The sequence below is a fragment of the Rhinopithecus bieti genome, unplaced genomic scaffold (assembly GCF_001698545.2).
Source record: "Rhinopithecus bieti isolate Rb0 unplaced genomic scaffold, ASM169854v2 scaffold_42084, whole genome shotgun sequence".
Lineage (NCBI taxonomy): Eukaryota > Metazoa > Chordata > Mammalia > Primates > Cercopithecidae > Rhinopithecus > Rhinopithecus bieti.
Genome location: NW_016818934.1, coordinates 2866149 through 2887539, shown reverse-complemented (window position 1 = coordinate 2887539; position 21391 = coordinate 2866149). Strand labels below are relative to the sequence as shown.

Sequence of the window (21391 nt, the reverse complement as noted above, 5' to 3'; positions counted from 1 at the left end):
TCATAAAAGCCTATGCGGCAGATACCATTATTATCCCCATTTTATAGATGAAGGAGCCAAAGCACAGAGAGTTTAAGTAACTTGCCCAAAATCACACAGCAAGCAGCTAGCGCAGGAAGCTCAAGAGTGGGCTTTTCATCAAACGATATGTTCAACGGAAGCTCCATATTTAAAACAGACCAAAGAGTAGCTGCTCTGACTGGTTGCAGGACCAGGGTGGAAATCCCAGGCCACTCAGTGGTGGATAAGTGTGGGTAGAGACATGTTATTTGCCAGGTTGAAGACTACTGAATAGGGCATGTAACTGCAGCCCCCAGGACAGGACAATGCCTGCAAGAGAAGGATCTTGTTTCCCACTTCCCAGGAGTGGGAGGGGCTTCCCATGGCCTGCAGAGCACTGGGGAGGAGAGAGAGGAAGGAGCCAGGTGTGAGGTTGCAGGTGATGGTGAGGATTGGGGGAGCTGTAGGGAGAAAAGTACTGGCTAGGAGGCACCCGAGAGTGTCTGGGAGTGAGATGAAGACAGATTTCACTCCTCCTTAACCTGAGGGGTCATTATGGTGACAGGAAGTCACAGGGCACATACGTGGATGTTTTCTGAGAACCTCTTTCTCCTGGGTGCTGCAATGGGAAAGGGGCGGGGACAGAGTCTAGGAAGACTGAATAAATTTTCATGTGTTGAGTGGACACAAAATCCAAGGAAAGAGAACTGCTCTTCTTGAATCCCTCTCCCTTCACCCCAAAAGCAGCCCAGACCTTTCCTCCCAGGATCACCTCCATCGTAAATATTAACAGATTAAACAGACAAACGGATAATAGAGGGAGGTAGGAACTTGAAATAGAGACTTGTGGCATTTTAGAATTGGAAGGAGCTTAGGCTACCATCCACACCAGCAGAGCCAGAGAAGAGAAATGTCATGCCACATTCACAGGACTGGCTGGGGTGAGCACATGGATCAAAAGAGATACAGAGAGAAAGGTATGGAAAACTACAGACTTAGGTTCATCTCACTTGAACAAAAACTAAGAATCTAAACATTCATTAACCTTATGTAAACTATGGCCTTTACTTAATGCATCAATATTGGTCCATCAGTTGTAACAAATGCTCCACATCAATGCAAGATGTTAATAATGGGATAAACTGGTGTGGAGATGACAGGATAGATGGAAATCTTTGTATTTTATGCTCATTTTTCTGTAAACGTAAAACTGCCCTACAAAATAAAATATATTACTTTTTTTTCAAAGTTCATTAATGTGGGTTCTGTTTGCAGTTTTTCATTTACTGACCCCACACTTTTTGGAGGGCAGACTCTAGACAATGCAAAGAGCATGTGAGCATGGGCTCTTATAAGGGAATAGAAAACCAACCACCCGTTGAAAATCAAGTTCCTTCTCTTTTATAGAGAATCCAAGTAGCCCTCCAGTTCAAACACTCATCTGAAGATTGATAAAAAATGGGAACTTTTGACCAGGCATGGTGGCTCACACCTGTAATCCTAGCACTTTGGGATTAAGCTGGGAGGATAACTTGAGCTCAGGAGATCGAGACCAGCCTGGGCAATATAACAAAACCCTATTGCTACAAAAAATAAAAAAATAAAAAATTAACCAGGCATCATGGCACACACACCTGTGGTCCCAGCTACTTGGAAGGCTGAGGTGAAAGGATGGCTTGGGTCCAGGAGGTTGAGGCTGCAGTGAGCCTTGATTGTGCCACTACACTCAAGAAAAAAAAAAAAATCCCCTTTATAATTCATACCTAAAGGAAATAGGTCAATTAGATGGTTGGTCCACAGTCATAGAACAGATTCTTTAAGAGACAAAGAGGTAAAAGAAAGAAATAGATAAGAGAAAAGAAGGAGTGGGAGGGGGGAAGAAGAGGGTGAAAGAAGGGTAGAAAGAGAAGAGGAAAATAAGAGAAAAAGGAGAGAGAACGAGGCAAGCTGGTGAGAGCTAGATAGATAACTGATAGTGTCTCCTATCTTGGACAAAGACGGAGGCCTGGAGAGACTTCCTCTGACATGCCCTGGGTAGGCACCAAAATAAACACCCAGCACGAGTAAGGTGTAGTTAGCAATGCAGTTCATTTTTATTAGTTATAAATAAAGTACAAAAAATCCACCAAAAGTGAATCTAAGCATTTACACAATTCCTAATGTCTCCGCCTTTTCATTGATGCACTATTGCTTTAATATTCATAATAAATATTCTTCTAGCTTTCTGCTATAAAATAGTCTATGTAGCAAAATGTTGCACAGCACAACAGAACAGAACAGCAGGAGGATTACAAAAAAGGACAATCAACACTGAGGATAATCCTTTCACTTACCAGGGGCAACCAAATTACCCCCTCAAGGGCTGGTGCGGCTGGCTCCATGGCTGAGAAATGAGCCGCATCCGAGGCCAGGGGTGGAGTGGGGGCAGAGGCTCAAAGGTGAGGGCACAGGCCAGCCAGGGCAAAGGGCCCCTTTCCTCTCTGACCCTGCAGAGCAGCATAAGGCATGCCCGTCCAGGAGCCCTGCCAAGGACGTGGTGTCTGCCAGGCCCAGCAGTGTGGTGGTCATGCTCCCTCCAGTGTGGTGGGGGACTCCATGAGCTGTCTCCAGGGAAAGCAAGGCTCCAGGCTGGAGGCAAAAGGGGAAGCTAGGCAGGAAGCCCAGGGGGGCATCCATCGCTCAGCTGGGGCAGAGTTGAGGCTTTGGGGACCATACACAGCCCGGTGCTCACACAGCCTCGCTGGGCAGTATGGCGAATCTCGGTCTCCACTTCCTCCCTCCACATCAGCACCTTTCCCATGGGGCCTCATCCCCACCAGGTAAAGGCAGTGATGTAAAGAGGCAAGAAGGAGGATAAGCTGGGAAGGAGGGGAGGGAGAAGAGGCAGGAGAAAAGCAGACAGGCCAGGTCCCAGCTGACTCAGAGGGCTACTCTCAGGGGCATGAACTCCCTCTCTCTCCTTTTGGCTCAGAGGCATCAGGCTCACAGCTGTGCCAGCCTTGACGGTGGCTTCTCCATTTCCTCCCCCATTATTCCTCTACAGGGGCAGGGGGACTGGAGGCCCACTCTCAGTCCTCCATAGAAGCTCCTCCTGCCCACAGCCCCCAGGGAGCAAAGGCAGAGGGAGACGGACAGAGGAAATGCTGGGAGCAGAGACTTTGATTCCAAAATCTATGTCCTAATCTGTTTTCCATGGGAAGCATCTCAACAATGAAGGCTCTGGGAGATGATAGGATGGGGGTGCCAGTCCCAAACCCATAGTTTGGGGCTCCTTTCTGCCTACCCCATCCCTATCTCTAACAAGACATGGATTTCAGCTCACTCTCCAAATGACTGCCCAAGCCTTGTGAAAGGGCATGTCCCATGTGTGTTCACCTAACTCACCTCCCTGTCACCCATAGGATGCCACATATAACAGGACAGAAACCCTCCCAGAAATCAACTCTGAGCAAGCTCAGATAAATTCTCAGCTCACTCTCTCTATTCTTCTCTTACTTCCTCTCCTTTTCTCCTCACAATCCTTTCTCCCTCTTTCCCTCTTGTTTTTTTTTTTTTTTTTTTTTTTTTTTTTTCTGAGACCGAGTTTCACTCTTATCACCCGGGCTGGAGTGTCCTACCTTAGCCTCCCGAGTAGCTGGGATTACAGGCGCCCACCACCACACCCAGCTAATTTTTGCCTTTTTAGTAGAGACAGGGTTTCACCATGTTGGCCAGGCTGGTCTCAATCTCCTGACCTCAAGTGATCTGCCCACCTCAGCCTCACAAATCACTGGGATTACAGGTGTGAGCCACCACGCCCTGCCTTTTCTCTCTCTTTCTTCTCTCCTGAGAAGGTGAGACAGCACAGCACAGTGGTTTCCCACGGGATCTGTGTCATATTCTACTTGAAACCGAGGGACCCTAAAGATCTCCCAGTTCTCCTCACTCACCCCACCCAGAAAACTGAGACTCAGGGGCCAAGGGACTTGCTCAGGGTCACTGGGATGTCTATCACGGAGCAGATCTGAAAACCTGAGCCTCTCAGCTCCCCAGTCCAGGGCTCATTCTAAGAAATCAGGCTTTTTGGCTCTCTGATATTCCTCTTGTCATGTCTGGAGGACTCCAATTCTGGAGTTGGAGGCCAGGTGGAGACAGTGACCCCTAGTGCCCCAAGACTTTCCTCAGAGGATAGCGGCTGGGTGGGCTGAGGTTGTGGGAGGAGCGAGGGAGTAGGAAAGGCAGGTTCATGCTGGAGAGGTGGGGTTGTGGGGAGAGGGGGGTGCCAAGGATAGCAAGTGAAAGGATTACCCCAGTCTGCTGACAAGTGCAAATTATATTTATATATGTGCTAAATACAGTCACTATATTGGAGTTTTTCACTAGATCACAGCATACAGAATCAAAGGTTTGCATTTCGTATGGAATGTATCCAAAGAGGCCAGCACCACGGTAGGACAGCTTGCAATCACACACCCTGATAGTTTGGACGAAATAAAGTTTGCAGAATTTTATTTAAATTTTTTTTGTATTCGTAGTTGTTTGTCATCGTACCAATGCATGCAAAGCATTCCACTCCCAGAAACAACGCCAAAATGAGGTAATAGGAGTAATAAAAAAAATTAGTATCCTTTCTAAATAAATAAATTACAATTAAAATGCAAAACAACTATAAAATAATTAAATAAGAACCCACGATATCTACAAGTTAGTCATAAATTATGATTGTTAAATATAAGGCATTTAAACTCACAAAACCCTGTAAACTAGCAACGTGCCATGTTTTTTGTTTTTTGTATTTTTTTTTTCATTTTTGTTTTTCTATCAGCTGAAATCGCTCTAGCATTTGCTCTACGCGCGCAGGAGATGAAACACAAGGGGGCCTGACAGACGTTGCTACAGCCCCACGCAGGGAGTGTCCCACCGGCAGGCGGGGGGCTTAGGGGATTTCTTTAGGAAAAAAAGAAAAAAAGTCTGGTGTTTTTTCTTCACCATTGAAAAAACTGTGCTTGTTCATTAGGCGTAAAGAGTTAAGAATACTTGCACGGAGGCTGGGAACATTTGCAGAAGAGGAGCTTGAGTCCTGCCACAGGTGGTGGCCAAGGGCGACAGGGGGCCGAAGGGGGTCCTGGCCAGGTGGAGGGGCAGCCCCTGCTCACCCTCTGCTTGCACCCAGCCAGGCTTGTGGTGTTGGGTTGATTGATTGGCATCCTCGGTGGACCCGCGGCGGCACAGCTGCAGCAGCGGCTAGGACGCCCAACTTAAACCCTGGGGCTGCTCTCACCCCAGAAGGCACTCATGCGTCTCAGTCAAGAAAGGGTCTGAGTCCCTTGAGTTGAGCAGGAGGAGGACTTACCAGTGGTCTCCCCTCCTGGAGGTGGTGGATGTGAGATGCTGAGGCCTGACCCTGCCTCTTCTCCACTCTTCCCAGACTCCCTGACCAGTGCCAGGAGCAGAAGCACAGACCCCAGCCCTCTCTTCTCCCCCAAACAGCTGCTGGGCTAAAGAAGTGGGAGCTGCAGGGTTCTGAGTGCCCCATCACCTCCTGTCCCCACCTGCAGTGGACAAGGTCCCCAGAGATGGGAAGGAGGGGGGGCTTCAGGGTTTAACCCCAAAGTAAGCAGCTTCCCTCTTACTTCTGGTGGTCCCCTCCCCAGTCCCTAATATTAGCCTGGGGCAGCAAATTGGGAGGGGGAGGGGACCAGGGCCCACTGTCTCACTCAGTATGTTTGCCCCCAGCCCAGTCTGAAACAGAGTGTGTGCCCAAAGAAAGTCCTTTTCAACAGTTGAGTGGGCACACAGCTCTGCCACCTTGAAGAAGATGTGTTGATGTTAGGGAGGATCACAAAGTGTGAATGTCAGAAGAAAATTAGCAAGCATCCAATCCAACCTCCTTAGGTTGTAACTGAGGAAACTGAGGCCCAGAGAGACAAAGGGAAGTTTCTAGTGTTGCCCACTTTGTCAGTGAAGAGCCCAGACTGGAACCTGGTACACCAGCTCTAGTTCTATCCTGGCCTCTCCATTGACTCCCTCCCACTTGCCAGCCTTTCAGGACAGTCTCAGCAGAAAGAATGAAAGACTGAGATTAAGAGAGGAATGACCTTCCTAGACCACCCTAGCTACCTCCAGGCCAAAGCCATCTTCCGATGAATTCTTGGTTTTCACCCAGCCATTGGAGAGAATGGGGCAGAATTCTCAACTTCCTGTGGCTATCAGTAACTAGCTTTCCACCAAAATCCTGACTCAGATGTACTTTCCCCACTGGTGGGATCTCCAGCCTTCAGCCTTGGAGACATTTTCATGCACTGGAGCTACTGAGTTGGACACTGTGATGCTCATTGCTGCTAACACTGAATCAGGTTATTCATCATTTTGGCAGCATTGGATGTGTCTCGTCTCCTCAGCTAGATTGCGAGCTCCTCAAAGCTATTGTCTCTCCCAGCGCCTGCACCGGTAGGCACTCAATAAAGATTTTATAGAACACCAAGATATTAGTGCTGGGAGAAATCTCCTACCAGGAGCCACTTCCCCCACTCTCTGCCTGCAGGTGGCCAGAGCAGCCATTCCCACATGAACCTATAGTGCTAGAAGCTCTTCCTCAAGCTAAGATCTGCCCGCCTGTTACTTTTACCCATTGGTACTGGTTTTACCCTTGTAGCAGCAATACAGACTCAAATTTCCTTCACTGTATGGAATTTCTTCAAATACGTGACAAGTATCCTGTCCCCCTCACCCCGGTCTTACTGATATGAGGGCATTGAGATTGGGTTAGGGATGGAGGTGAGGGGGAGACTTAGAGAGCAGTGCAAATGGGGGAACGGTCCGGGGTGGGGCACAAAGGAAGGTGGCAGAATTCCAGCTAATCTGGTGTCATCCACATAGGGAGAAAGAAAGTTGGGTTTGGATTGGAATTTGGTGGATTTTCCCATCTCCATTCTTCTGTCCTCTTATCTCTCTGCTCCCTTTGGGGTTCAGGAAAATTGTGAGGTGGTGCAGAAAGACACACTGTATCAGGTCAGTGTCTCCCAGTACCCCCATCCCGACACCCCACGAGGTTCTCAGAAGAGAGCATAGAACACACCGGACAGAGAATACGAATCCTCACAACATCTAGGTGAGGTAGCAGGACCAGAAATGGGTTTGCACTGTTATCTCTCCCCACTCAAAGGAGAAGGAAACTGAGGCACAGAGAAAGAAAGGGACTTGCCCAAGATTATCAAAGAGTCGGAGAAGGAGCCAGAGACCAGGGACACGGGGCCTCCCAAACCAAGCTGAGGGGCCTCCCAAACCCAGCTGATGTGGCCTCAGAGTCAGGGCCATCTCTGAGGGACTGTATCAGTACTGGAGACATCCCAGGGGATGCTCAGCTTCCTCCCCAAGGTCCGCGGTATTGACCTCAGCCCTGAGTGCTGGCTGAGAGCACTGTGGCCAAGACCAAGCGGCCATCACCTATGCTGTCTTATCTGCATCATCTGGTTAATTTTTTGCATAGGGAGGCAGTGGCTATGTTGCCTCTTTGTGACAGGCAAGAGCACAACCTAAAGGAAGGAGCTGGAGTGAGCATGGGCCTCTCCGCTCCCAGGAACACAGCGAGAAGCTGTAGCTGAGGGCTGAGCCCTCCCTGGTTTAGTGTGGAACTGGGTGGGGGTTATAACTGGGGTCATGCAGTTGAGCCCTGGGCCTGGGAAGCCCTGCCTAGATGAACTCTCCCTTCACCTACTGGAGCTCTGCTGCCTTCCCTCACCTCGGCTGAACCCTCAGAGGCCGGAATAAGACCCCATCAGCTCCTTTTTCAGCTCTCCCTCTCCCAGACCCCCTTCCACACTCCGTGCACTGTAAACATGAGAAAACAAAAGCCAAGGTAAAACAAAACAAAACGAAACGAGAACCCCCCTCCCGCCTCCCAAATTGGGTGAAAACAAAATCCTTTTCACCGTAAACAGAATTTGGCTTTTTTTTCTTCTACCTTTGATTCCTTTTTCCTTTTCTCTCATAAAGACGGGAAGATTGGGGCTGTCGTTGGTTCAGTCAGGCACCAAAACAAGAAACTCAATGAGAAATATTTGGTGCGAATTCGGTAATAGCGACATGTCCACCACAAGATGACTAGAGCACCACACACAACATTTTTCTTAAGCTAACATGCTCTGGCTGCCATCCACAGAAATAGCTAGAGACCCCTACGTGGTTCCTACATGGTCGAGAGGTATATATACAATCCTTCAGAGGACAGGATTGAGGGGCCCGTCTGTCAGCTAGTGCCTTCAGGATCCCACCTGGGTTCTCCGCAGCCTGGGCCCCTCCTTCCCGCCCTTGCGCTGGGCACGGCCAGCTCCCTCTCTCCTGCTCAGCCAGGCGGATGGGGACAGTCGCCATTCCGGAGAGGTGGGTCCTCCCCCACCCCCTCCTCTCCCTCGACACCGATACCACCAACTCCTCTTTCCACAAAATGTGCTTGCAGGCTTTTCCTCTATGTCAAATGGCTCAGAAGGCAAAGTTTGGCTGCAAGGGCTATGGCCGTGGGGGGACCTGGTGAAGGAAATGGGGTGTCCACTGGCTAATTCCTCCCTCAGCTGTCGGCTCCCAGTTGTGTCTCAATGTCCACTCGGCAGATGGGGCATTTCTTGCTCATGGCCAGCCACTGGTCCACGCACAGTTGGTGAAAGAGATGCATACAGGGTAGGCGTCTGGAAGAGAGGAGGGAGAGTCATGGGCCCTGCAGGAGCTGAGGGACACTGAGCAGACCAGGAGACACACATCTAGGACCCCTGGGAACTGCCCGGCTATGGAGGGAGGCTATGGCTGAGATGGGAAACCGTGAAGCCTCCACCAGGAAGCGCTTTCAGATGAGCCTGAAACAAAGCCACAATTTTGTCTTAGACCCATTCAGACAGAACACCACACTGTTCTCTTACACTTTTCATCCTCGCGTCCATACCCGGTCATCACACATCTAGAACATTTAATACCCTACCTTCCCAGGGCAACCATGAAGCACATTATAGCACACTTGGCACACACGTGCACAAGCAAACAAGCACCCCAACTCCCAGACACACGGCGCAGTGATTGGTCACCAATACCTATAAGAGAGGGGAGAGGGAATCAAAATGGCGGTCTCCTACCTCACATCTTCTCCATCTTCCAGCATAGACAGACAAATTGTGCATTTCTCATCTGTGTCTGACTCCTCCCCCTCATCCTTCTTGCCCTTGCCATCCTGGGGTCTTCGCTATGAGAAGCAGAGAGAGGAGTATTCATTACCTGGGCAGACTCACCTGGTGGCTGTTGGCTTTCACTCACAGGCTGCTCTTCCCCTGGGAGCCAGGTTTTTTAAAGTTTGTTTTTGTTTTTGAAATGGATTCTTGCTGTGTTGCCCAGGCTGGAGTGCAATAGCATGATCTTGGCTCACTGCAACTTCCACCTCCTGGGTTCAAGCGATTCTCCCACCTCAGCCTCCCAAGTAGCTGGGATTACAGGCACCTGCCATCATGCCTGGCTAATTTTTGTATTTTTGTAGAGACAGGGTTTCACCATGTTGGTCAGGTCTTGAATTCCTGAGCTCAGGTGATCTGCCTGCCTTGGCCTCCCAAAGTGCTGGGATTACAGGTGTGAGCCACCGTGCCTGGCCATAAAGTTCTTTCTTTTTTTTTTCTTTTTTTGAGACGGAGTCTCGCTCTGTTGCCCAGGTTGGAGTGCAGTGGCGCAATCTCGGCTCACTGCAAGCTCTGCCTCCTGGGTTCACGCCATTCTCCTGCCTCAGCCTCCCGAGTAGCTGGGACTACAAGCACCCGCCACCACGCCCAGCTAACTTTTTTGTATTTTTAGTAGAGACGGGGTTTCACCATGTTAGCCAGGATGGTCTCAATCTCCTGACCTTGTGATCCGCCCGCCTCGGTCTCCCAAAGTGCTGGAATTACAGGCGTGAGCCACTGCGCCCGGCCAAAGTTCTTAAGTAATACCCAGAACTCCTTCCCACCTACTCTTCTGCAGCAAGGGGAGTAGGAAGAGGTCAAGTGGACATCATTTTTGCTGTCCCAGGCACTTTCAAGGGATACAGAGCTTAGAAAGAAATTGGGTTCCTAACGAATCGATCCTTTGCAAAGCTATAACTGTGCACAGTTTCCCTTTTCTGGTCCCTTCACACCATCCACTCCCCCTCAACACCCTTTACAACCTAGATTCCTGCCTTCAGGTTTCTCCCTCCACTTTCAGGCCCAGCAGGCTTCATTTATTCTTTCAGTCAACTACTGTTGACTCATTTATTCACTGATAACTACATGAAGACATCAACTCTTACAAACTGTAGCCATTTTTATAAACTATTTATATTGTGGGATTTATCAAGTTCACTTAAGATAGGCACTATCGTAAAGCAATCATGAAACACTGTTTATACTTGTTGACTTCCCTTGTACTGTTTTTAATTTTATGCTAATTATTTGAAAATAGTTTACCATTATGCAGAAGCCATATGTAGAATCATTATGTAGTTTACCATTATGTAAAGTCTCAAGTTCAGATGGCATGGACTCATGCCTTACCCTTCTTTAAGCCCCATACTTGGTCACTTACAAAGCGTATTAGTACTTTGTAAATATTTTGGGAAGAAGAAATCTAATCAGTGAGTGAAATCAGCCCACTTTTCATGTTCACATCTTCCCACTGTGCCATGAAACAGTCTAACAATAACCACAAGAGGAAAATTACCCATTCTGTCCCTCTCCAGAGACAGGCTGACTTCAAGGTCATTTTGCAAAGAGAAAAATCTGAAGAGTCACAAGATGAAGACTACCCAGAGAATGACTGCGGGGCAAGGCCCAGATGCCAAGTCTCCCTTCTCTGGCGCCTGGTCCTAAACTCTGGAGATCCTGAGTCTGATTTAGTCTGGGGAATACTGTAACCTCACTGGAACACACAAGAAAATCTATTTGTTCTGCTTTCTGCATCACTGTGCCCTATATACTCCACTGCAAACCCTGCTAGGCTTCTGTAATAAGTTTTCCCTTATCTAGAATCCAGAAAATCAGAATTACACTCATAGTTCCATGTAATTGTCATGGCTTTTGAGTATGAATAGAGTCATGATGATCTGCCTGCTTAAGAGTCCAGCTGCGTTTGCTGGAAGAGTGGCCTTCATTTAGCTGGCCCTGCTAGAAAAGGGAGGTCCAATAAAATGTATCGGTAAGAGTCACCTATTTGTCTACTTTCTATTATTTTTTGCCATCATTATTCATGATTTTCCTTTTATAGTTAGTAATTTTAGCTTAATATTACCCTGTTTTGCTGTCTAATCTATATATCTTCTCATTTCATTAACCTTCTCTTTAACTTTTTTTTTTTTTTGAGACAGCCTTGCACTCTTGCCGAGGCTGGAGTGCAATGGTGTAATCACGGCTCACTGCAGGCTTGACCTCCCAGGCTCAAGCAATCCTCCCACCTCAGTCTCCTTAGTGGTTGAGACTACAGGTGCACACCACCATGACTGCTAATTTTTCTTTTTTATGTAGAGACAAAATCTCTCTGTGATGTCCAGGATGGTCTCAAACTCCTGGGCTCAATCTATCCTCCTGCCGCAGCCTCCCAAAGTGCATGAGCCAGTGCTCCCAGCCCCCTTTTAACTATGATGTTATTGATGTTAATTTTATGTGTTGCTTTCATATCTCTTTCTAGTTCTTATTCTTTGCATATTTTTCTATTTTGACTCGGTATTTTCTATATTTTTATTCTTACATCATTATTTTAAAGTATATTTTATTATATATAATTACACTCTCAATTTAAATTTTAAGGTGTTTTTTCTTCTTTATTGTCTTTTCACTTGTGTATAATTTTAAGGGTTTTTTCCCACATTTTATTTGGTTCCTAACTTTTGTCATTTCTTATTTTAATTCATTTTTTTCTTTTAATAATATTTTATTCCCTTCTTTTCATTCTCCTTTTTACCTGAGCCCTTTATCTACTTGATTCAGTCCATTTCCCCTTTTCATTCTTAGCATTGGTTCTCTTCACAATTTCCTTGTGCCTGTTGAAGTGACAGCAGGTGAGGTGTGCATCCTTGGTAGGAGTAAAAACCCCCTGGTCCGGGACACAGGTGCTGCTCCTGGACTCAAATACACCACTCATTTCCTTCTATGTTCTTCTCCAATAGCTTAAAACTCTCTCTCTCTCTCCAGAGAATGATCATTTTCCCCATGTAGATGACATCCTTATTTACTGAAATGCTGCCATTTCCTCTATTAGCACACTAGCCAAGGTCTGATACATTGTAGGTACTCAATAACTGCAGTCAAAATCATTTATGAATAAATCCAATGCCTTGAGAGGAGCTGCCTATACTGATTCATGGTCTTTGACATTGACACCACTAGCACATGGGCTAGGGGAAAGCCTAGGAGAAAGCATCAAGGTAGCAGCAGCTTACCATTCCTGAGCACTTAGTAGGTACGAGGCACTGTGCCAAGCTGTTCAGGTGCATCATCCCATTGAATCCCCACAGCACCCCGTATGGTAGCTACTAATGAGATCATTCCCATTTCACATTTTTAAAGGGGGAAGTGGACAGAGAGGGGCCAGAAAAGCCAAGCAAGTTGTCCAAAGTCACGGAGCTATAACGGGTAGAATGGAGAGTCAAAATTGGCTCTGACTCTAAGAGTGCTCTCGACCAATGCACCCTAGGGTCTCAAGATGGTCTCTGGCTTGACCATGATGAGGACAGTCCTGCTCTAAGATTCTTAACGTTTGTCAAGCTTTTAATTTCCCCTGGGAAGGATGAATGTTTTAAAAATGTATTAATATTTATTTATTTATTTATTTATTTTTGTAATAAATGTTATTTTGTAGAGCAGTTCTAGTTTACATAAAATTAAGCAAAAACAGACTGGGCATGGTGGCTCATGCCTGTAATCTCAACACTTTTGGAGGCCAAGGCAGGTAGATCACTTAAGGTTAGGAGTTCAAGACCAGCCTGGGCAACACGGTGAAACCGCGTCTCTACTAAAAATATAAAATTAGCCGGGTGTGGTGGCACATGCTTGTAATCCCAGCTACTTGGGAGGCTGATGTGAGAGAACTGCTTGAACCCAGGAGGCAGAGGTTGCAGTGAGTCAAGATCATGCCACTGCGCTTCAGCCTGGGCAACAGAGCAAGACTCTGTCTCAAAATAATAATAATAATAATAATAATAATAATAATAAGCAAAAAGTACAGTGTTTTCCCATATATCCTATACTCCCAACACACACAGTTTCTATTATTAACATCTTGCATTAGTGTGGCACCCTTGTTATGATCGATGAACCAGTATCAATAGACTATTAACTGAGGTTCATTAGTTTACATTAGGGTTTGCTCTGTGTTGTACCATCCTATCAGTTTTGACAAATGCATAACGTCATGTATCCACTGTTAGAATATGATACCAAATACTTTCACTGCCCTGAGACTCCCCTATGCTCCACCCATTCATTCCTCTCTCCCTCCCCACTAGCAACCACTGATCTTTTCATTGTCTCCATAGTTTTGCCTTTTCTAGAATGCTATATATTTGGAAACATACAGTACACAGCCTTTTTGGGCTAACTTCTTTTTTTTTTTTTTTTTTTTTTTTGAGACGGAGTCTCGCTCTGTCACCCAGGCTGGAGTGCAGTGGCCGGATCTCAGCTCACTGCAAGCTCCACCTCCCGGGTTCCCGCCATTCTCCTGCCTCAGCCTCCCGAGTAGCTAGGACTACAGGTGCCCGCCACCTCACCCGGCTAGATTTTGTAATTTTTAGTAGAGACGGTGTGTCACCATGTTAGCCAGGATGGTCTCGATCTCCTGACCTCGTGATCCACCCGTCTCAGCCTCCCAAAGTGCTGGGATTACAGGCTTGAGCCACCGTGCCTGGCTGGCTTAACTTCTTTTACTTAATAATTCCTCAGTGCATTTCTGGTTCCAACATGTCTTTTCATGGCTCAATAGCTTATACTTTTTCTTTCTTTTTTTGATACAGGGTCTTGCTCTGTTGTCCAGGCTAGAATGCAGTGGTGCAATCATAGCTCACTGCAGCCTTGAACTCCTAGGCTCAAGTAATTCTCTTGCCTCAGCCTCCCAAGTAACTAGGACTACAAGTTCATACCACCAGCCCAGCTAACTTTTTAAAATTTTCGTAGAGATGAAGTCTCACTATTTTGCTCAGGTTGGTCTTGAATTCCTGGCTTGAAGTGATCCTTCATCTTTAGCCTTCCAAAGCACTGAGATTACAGGTGTGAGTCACTGTGCCCAGTCCTTATTTCTTTTTATTGCAGAATAATATTCCATTATCTGGACGTGCCACTGTATGTTTATCTATCTTTCACCTATTGAAGGACATCTTGGTTGCTTCCAAAATTTTTCATTGATTTTAATTTAAAAAAATTTAAACTCAGGTTTCTGAGCTCTAATTTTGTCCTAGATTCCTAGTTCTTAACCCTGGAGATTCTACCTCTATGGACTTAGGATAAAACCTGTGACTCTGTGGCTTTAAAAGCTCCCCAGGTGATTCTGACACTCAGTCAGATTTGAAAACCTCTGCTTGGAAGCATTGGTTTCTCATTTGTTCACATGTGAGATTGGACGTGGAATTATTTTCTAAGACAAATATTAGCCTTCTGTGCAGGTATCCCCTTGGCCCATCTCATTTAGAGACAAGTATTTATGTGCCTGACACCTATAAATGTATACATGTGTAATATACCCAATGGCAAGTCCACATGCACACGTGCATACCCAGCTCTCTTCCTTTACTGAGAGGCCTCCCATCTTCCCTCCTGGCCACACCTGGCACAAAAAAGTAACATGACCCTGGGAAGTTTTCACAGCCTTAGAACATCTAACCAGAGCAAAGGTTTCTAGATTCTGGACTGCACCCCTCTGTGAACAACCAGATCAGAGTCAATTAGACAACCCCCCTGCCCCATTCCCTGACTATGCAGGCTGGCCTGCTGGCAGACCCACCTTCTTATACTTGTGGGGGAAGGTGAACCTCTCAATGGTGTTCTGTACAGCTCCCCGAGTCACATTACCCAACCTGTCCTCGAGCTGCAGCAGCTCCTGGAAAGAGAAAAATGTGCACATGTGTGCTCAGCACGTATAAATGCCCACATGCACACATGATATGGATTGGGGAGCTGGAAGACATGAGCAGGAAGCATTCACATAGCTATCAGGAAGAACTCATCTGATGCTGAAAGACTGCAATATCTCTACTGGCTCTCCCTTCTTCTCTCTCTTACTCTTAACCCTGAAGCTTCCTGACAACCATATCCTACTCACAGGCAGAGGTGGGGAGGGAAAAGGGATGATAAACAATAATGGCATCTCCACCAGCCCAGTTGGTACCAGACAGAGCAACATACCTCATAGCTCTCCCGTACGGCAGAGGTGTGTCTGCTGGGATTTAGTCCCTGGAGAGCAAGGAAGTGAAGCTGAGGATAAGGGTAGTTTCGGATTTCATGGACGACCTGTTGGGGAGAAAATGCCTTGGATAGAGCAAGGATTCAAGGTTTCTCCATAAGTCCAGCATGCAACTTCTCTGCCTGTAACCCACTCAGTACACCCTGATATGCTGTGGGCAGAAGTATTGTCTTTCCCGCTCTTACGTCCCTTTTCTCTCACCAAGAACCAAGCTTTGCCTGGACAAGCCCCAGAATTAATAACAGAATTAATAAAGTGACAACTAACCTTCATGGCAGGCACTGTTCTAAGCACTTTACATGACTAATTGAATTATCTCACCTAATCTATAATGTGGGTGCTATTACTATCCCCATTTTATTGATGGGGTAAATGAGGTACAATAGATTATGTAATTGGCTCAAGTTATGCAACCAAGGGACAGAACCAGGATTTCAAACCCAGGCAGCTGGGTGGCAGAGTCCATTCCCTTCACCTTTTGTTTTAGTTCATTCTCACGCTACTATGAAGAAATACCCAAGAATGAGTAATTTACAAAGAAAGGAGGTTTAATTGACTCACAGTTCCACATGGTTGGAGGGCCTCAGGAAATCTACAGTCTTGGTGGAAAGCACCTCTTCACAGGGCAGCAGGAGACAGAATGAGTGCCAAGCGAATGGGGAGGTCTCTTACAAAACCGTCAGATCTCATGAGAGCTCACTCACTATCATGAGAAAAGCATGTAGGAAACTGCCCCCACACGATTCAATTATCTCCACCTGGTCCTGCCCTTGACATGTGGGGATTATTACAATTCAAGGTGAGATTTGGGCGGGGATACAGAGCCAAACCATATCACCCCTACTCTGCACTGCCTCCAAGAGCAGTTTGATGGTTAAAGACTTGGGTTAGTGTCGGCACCAAGGTGGGGGCACAAAATTAAAAGGACCACCAAAAGCCTCAGTAATCAAGATCAATAATATTTCAATGTAATGTTTTTTAAAGTCAAATAAATGCAAAAAACCTCCATGCTGAGCAAAATGTCAGTATTTTAAATAAAGAGAGTCTGACTCTGTTCTTGCATGGCCTGCCTCACTCACCTCTCCCTTACCCTGGCTATGAGTCAGAGAGGAGTTTCCATCACAGCTCCTCCACTTTCTCACTGTATGTCCCAGGGTCAGTTACTTAGCCTCTCTCTTCCTCAGTTTTCCAATCTTTAAAATCAGGATGATACTCTTTTGTGGGAGTTTTTGAGAGGATTAATGGGATAATTTATATGAAGTGCTTACAACAGTGCCTGGCATGTAGTAAGTGCTCAATAAATGTTTGCTTCTTTATTCTTAAGAGATGGCGCTTCATACACAAAGCATGGACCCTCAGAGCTTACAAAGACTCCAAAAATTACTCATGCAAGCTCCTTATTATACAAAAAGCAGACTGTGAGGAACTGAGTGGTTAGTGACAGAGAGAAGGGTTGGAAGGTGGAATTATGCTTTAGGGCAGCAAAGTGAAGCTGCCTGGAAATAAGATTTTCAATCAAGCTTTTGCAGCTTTCATGGAATATCTTCATTTTAATTCCATGCAGCTTGCAATGTCAGGAACCCAAAGGCCCCCAAGCCCAGCCTGACCCATGATTCAGCACTCTGCAGCCACAAGAAGGCCTGCCCTCTGAAAAAGGCAGAACTGGATCTGCAGGCTAGGCCCAAGAGCTCCTGCTGGGATCTCTTTTGATCCTCACACCAACCCTGTGAGATGGGTGAGACAGGCATCTTCATTTCCATTTCACAGATTAGTAAAGCCAAAGCCCAGGGAGGTACTGACCACAGGAAACTAAATGAGGCCATATGAGGTGCGAGGTCTACTCTGCCTGATCTTAGCCCTGAGCCTTTTACCCACAGACCACACCTTGCCATGCTGCCCCTTTCCACTCCTCTAGTACCCACTCCTGCTCCCCTCAGCAGAAGCAGTTTCTGGTCTAATAGGTCCCCTTTCATTCCCCATCAAGCCAGAGTGCGAATAGGAGCTGGGAAGAGAAGGGAGCTGTTGGTCTGCCAGGGAGCCAAGATACAAGAAGGCCAGGGCACAAGGGAGTCAGGGCATGGGGAGTTGATACACAGGTGAGCTGGGTCATGTGGAAGCCGGGATATAAGGAGGACAGGGCACAGGGGAGTCGGGGCATAGGGGTTGATACACAGGGGAGCCAGGTCATGTAGGAGCTGGGGCACAGGGGAGCCAGGATATGAGGGGGCCAGGGCACAAGGGAGTCAGGGCATAGGGGATTGATACACAGGGAAGCCAGGTCATATGGAATCCGGACTGCAGGGCAGCCAGGATATAAGGGGGTCAGGGTACCGAAGAGTCAGGGTATAGGGGCTTAATATACAGCGGAGCTGGGTCATATGGAAGCTGGGGCACAGGGGAGCCAGGATACAAGGGGGCCAGGGCACAGGGGAGTCAGGGGATAGGGGATTGATACACAGGGGAGCCGGGTCATGTAGGAGCAGGGGCACAGGGGAGTGCAGGCCTCAGACCACCACTGGCACTCAATAGGCACAAGGGAGTCCATTTTCTTTCACTTACCATCTGCGTGGAGGAGGAGTTTCTGGGAAAGTGGTGCATTCGAGGAGTCGCTAGGTAATGCTGATAGTGCTGAGGGATGGGCCGCACCTGGAACTGAGCAGGACTCAAGCCAGCGTCCACACTGAGATCCCTGCAGGGAAACAGCCTCAGTGAACCATAGGGTGGTGTGATTTAGCCGTCAGGTTACAGAAGGGACCTCAGACATCAAGCCTATGGAGCAGAATCGGAGTGACACCCTGCCAGAGCTGCAAGGGACTTTACGTCTCCCAGCCTTTCCTCTCGCTTTAGAGGGAAGGAAACGGAGACCCAGAGAAGGAAGGGACTCTGCAAGGTCTGAAGGAGCTAGAGCAATCCAGGCTCTACGAGCCTTCTTTAAACTAGGGGACCAAAGCTCCCTCCTAAGACAAAGTCCGTCTCTGAGAGGAATGCTGAAAGAAAAATCTAAATCGAGCAAGCCAGAGGCACCAAGTAAGGGAAAGACAAGGTTCAGATAAAAGTGGAAGAGGGAGCCGAGGCTGTATTTTTACCACTTTGAGAAAACGAGAGAGACCTCTACACCTAGACCTACAGGCTAGACAGCTTGTCCTAGCCCACCGCATCCCACTCCTAAAAATATAGGAAAATTCATTTTGCTTAAAAACAAATTGATTGATGAATTGCACTGAGGATGAACCAATGGCTAATTTGGAAAATGGTCAGTTTCAGATCTGGAGAGAAAATGCGCAAGATGAGATGGAAACATCCTGTCATAACTGGAAGCAAGAGAACTATCAAAACACTACTAGGATGATGGCAAAAGGGCTCAGAAGCCATCCTGAAGAGGCTTCCACTGGCCAGAGTTAAGACAATGTGCAGGTTGACAAGCATAACTGCAGGAGAAATGGAAATAAATAAAAAATGTTTAGGCCGGGCGCGGTGGCTCAAGCCTGTAATCCCCGCACTTTGGGAGGCCGAGACGGGCAGATCACGAAGTCAGGAGATCGAGACTATCGTGGCTAACACGGTGAAAACCCATCTCTACTAAAAAATACAAAAAACTAGCCGGGCGAGGTGGCAGGCACCTGTAGTCCCAGCTACTTGGGAGGCTGAGGACGAGAATGGAGTAAACCCAGGAGGCGGAAGCTTGGCAGTGAGCTGAGATGCCAGCCACTGCACTCCAGCTGGGTGCAGAGGCAAGACTCCATCTCAAAAAAAAAAAAAAAAAAAAATTGTTTAAATCCAGGCACGTGAAATGATGCTAGAAAATTGGTCCCCTTCAAAGGATGCTGGAGAACAAACTCTTCTTTTCTCTTTTTTTTTTTTTTTTTTTTTTTTTGAGATGGAGTCTTGCTCAATCACCCAGGCTGGAGTGCAGTGGTGTGATCTCGGCTCACTGCAAGCAATTCTCCTGCCTCAGCCTCCTGAGTAGCTGGGACTACAGGCGTGCCACACCACACCTAGATAACTTTTGTATTTTTAGTAGAAACGGGGTTTCACCATGTTGGCCAGGCTGGTCTCGATCTCCTGACTTCAAGTGATCCACCCACCTACCTCGGTGTCCCAAAGTGCTGAGATTACAGGCATGAGCCACTGCACCCAGCCAACTCTTCATTTTGAAAACTAGTACATAAATGAAAAGAAGCCTTTATTTTCTTACTGTATTTCCAGGTAATCAAATATTTGATGAGTGGAAATTTCTGTTTATAAAAGTTTTTCAGCTAATAAATGAATTAAGGGATGACTGAATTTTGTTGAATTTTGTCACCATTTTGCCTCCCCTAAAGAAATAAAGGATCTAAGCAAAGATCATTGATTGTTGCTAACATCACAAAAGAAGCAACAACCAGACAGTAAGTGTTTTCTGGTGGAAGAATACAATATTACCTATGAAGTATTTTTGCCAAGAAATAAGAGTTGAAGCTGAATCTACTCAAGCCTTAATCCTGGTGCCAAGGTCCAGAGAATACAAGAAACTAAGGAACATCTTAAGTGACAACACCAGAATGCAACCAGCAAAATCCAGATAAGAGGACACTATAGGAAAAACAGTCTGATTTCTTCAACAAACACATTGGAGGAAAAAAAAAAAGGATATAGAGGAGAATTAAAGGAATTTCTGCTTCTACTGGTGATAGTTTAACAGGAGTTAAATTTACCTTTCCACTTTAAACCCCTAGAAAGCTGAACAGAATATATGAAATCTCTGTTTTCAGACATTATATGACAAGCAATGTAGACTGCTATCAATAGAAGGACAACACATGAGGTGAGCCCTGCAACCTCCCTAGTTTTTTTCATGAAGGCATATTCCAGACCATGAGCAGGGAGAGAACTAAGAAGAGCATGATAATCTTAATGAGCTGAGGATTCAGATATCTTATTTCCAGGAGACTGAGGTCTCTGAAAGTTGTGGTGCCATGATTTGGAGAGAAGAGGCAGCTACACAGAAGGAGAGCTCCAGAAATCTGCACGGAGATCCCCTTGAGTCTTTACTGAATACTAAGATCTGCATACCTGGGGTGAAATTTTACCAGGTTGAACAAAGAGCCTCCAAGGTATAGTGGGTTCCCAGAGATTAGTCAGTGCTGGGAAAGATTCATATTCCAGTCAGCCAGAGCAGAGAGTACTTGGACACACAATAGAGACCCCAGAATAGCCTTTTGAGACTTATTTATGTGTCTTATTAGGGCAGATCTAGAGTAGTCTCTTCTCTAGGGGTACTCCAGTCCTGCTGGAAGAAGACTTAAAAGTAAGCCTCAAAAGGATGAAACTGAACTGCAAGTGCTGCTTACCAGAACGAAGCCTAACACTCTCTAAATGAATAAAACAAACGTAACTACTTAACAGTGTATAATCCACAATTATTCACAAATGATGTTCATTATTCAATAAAAAATACTAGACATGCCAAAAAAATGATAATATATCCCAGAATCAGTTGAAAAATCAATCCATTGAAACAACTATGAAACAGAAATAACAAGGATGCTAAAATAGCTATTATAATCATATTCAAACATACAAAAGAAAGCATAAAAACAGAGAAAAGTAAAACATATAGAAGAGGACATATTTTAATGATGCCAGTGAAACTTCTAGAGATGAAAAATCCAGTGTCTGAAATGGAAAATTCACTGGGTTAGATTAACAGTAGATTAGACACTATAAAAGAAAAGATTCGTGGCCGGGCGCGGTGGCTCAAGCCTGTAATCCCAGCACTTTGGGAGGCCGAGACGGGCGGATCATGAGGTCAGGAGATCGAGACCATCCTGGCTAATACGGTGAAACCCCGTCTCTACTAAAAAATACAAAAAACTAGCCGGGCGACGAGGCGGGCGCCTGTAGTCCCAGCTACTCGGGAGGCTGAGACAGGAGAATGGCGTGAACCCGGGAGGCGGAGCTTGCAGTGAGCTGAGAGCCGGCCACTGCACTCCAGCCTGGG

General features: G+C 46.5%; 1 protein-coding gene across 3 annotated transcripts in view; it reads right to left on the bottom strand.

Annotated features, from left to right (window-relative positions):
* Positions 1 to 4471: 4471 nt before the first annotated feature.
* The window catches only part of ARK2C (arkadia (RNF111) C-terminal like ring finger ubiquitin ligase 2C), a 129627-nt gene continuing 112707 nt past the window's right edge, over positions 4472 to 21391 (bottom strand). For all 3 annotated transcript variants that reach the window (XM_017857851.1, XM_017857853.1, XM_017857852.1), the window contains exons 4-8: positions 17971 to 18100; positions 15354 to 15458; positions 14953 to 15048; positions 9102 to 9208; positions 4472 to 8663 (exon numbers count right to left, since the gene is read on the bottom strand). In XM_017857851.1, coding sequence (XP_017713340.1) covers positions 8546 to 8663; positions 9102 to 9208; positions 14953 to 15048; positions 15354 to 15458; positions 17971 to 18100 — 556 coding nt within the window. In that variant the 3' untranslated portion in view covers positions 4472 to 8545. The remainder of the gene's footprint in view (positions 8664 to 9101; positions 9209 to 14952; positions 15049 to 15353; positions 15459 to 17970; positions 18101 to 21391) is intronic.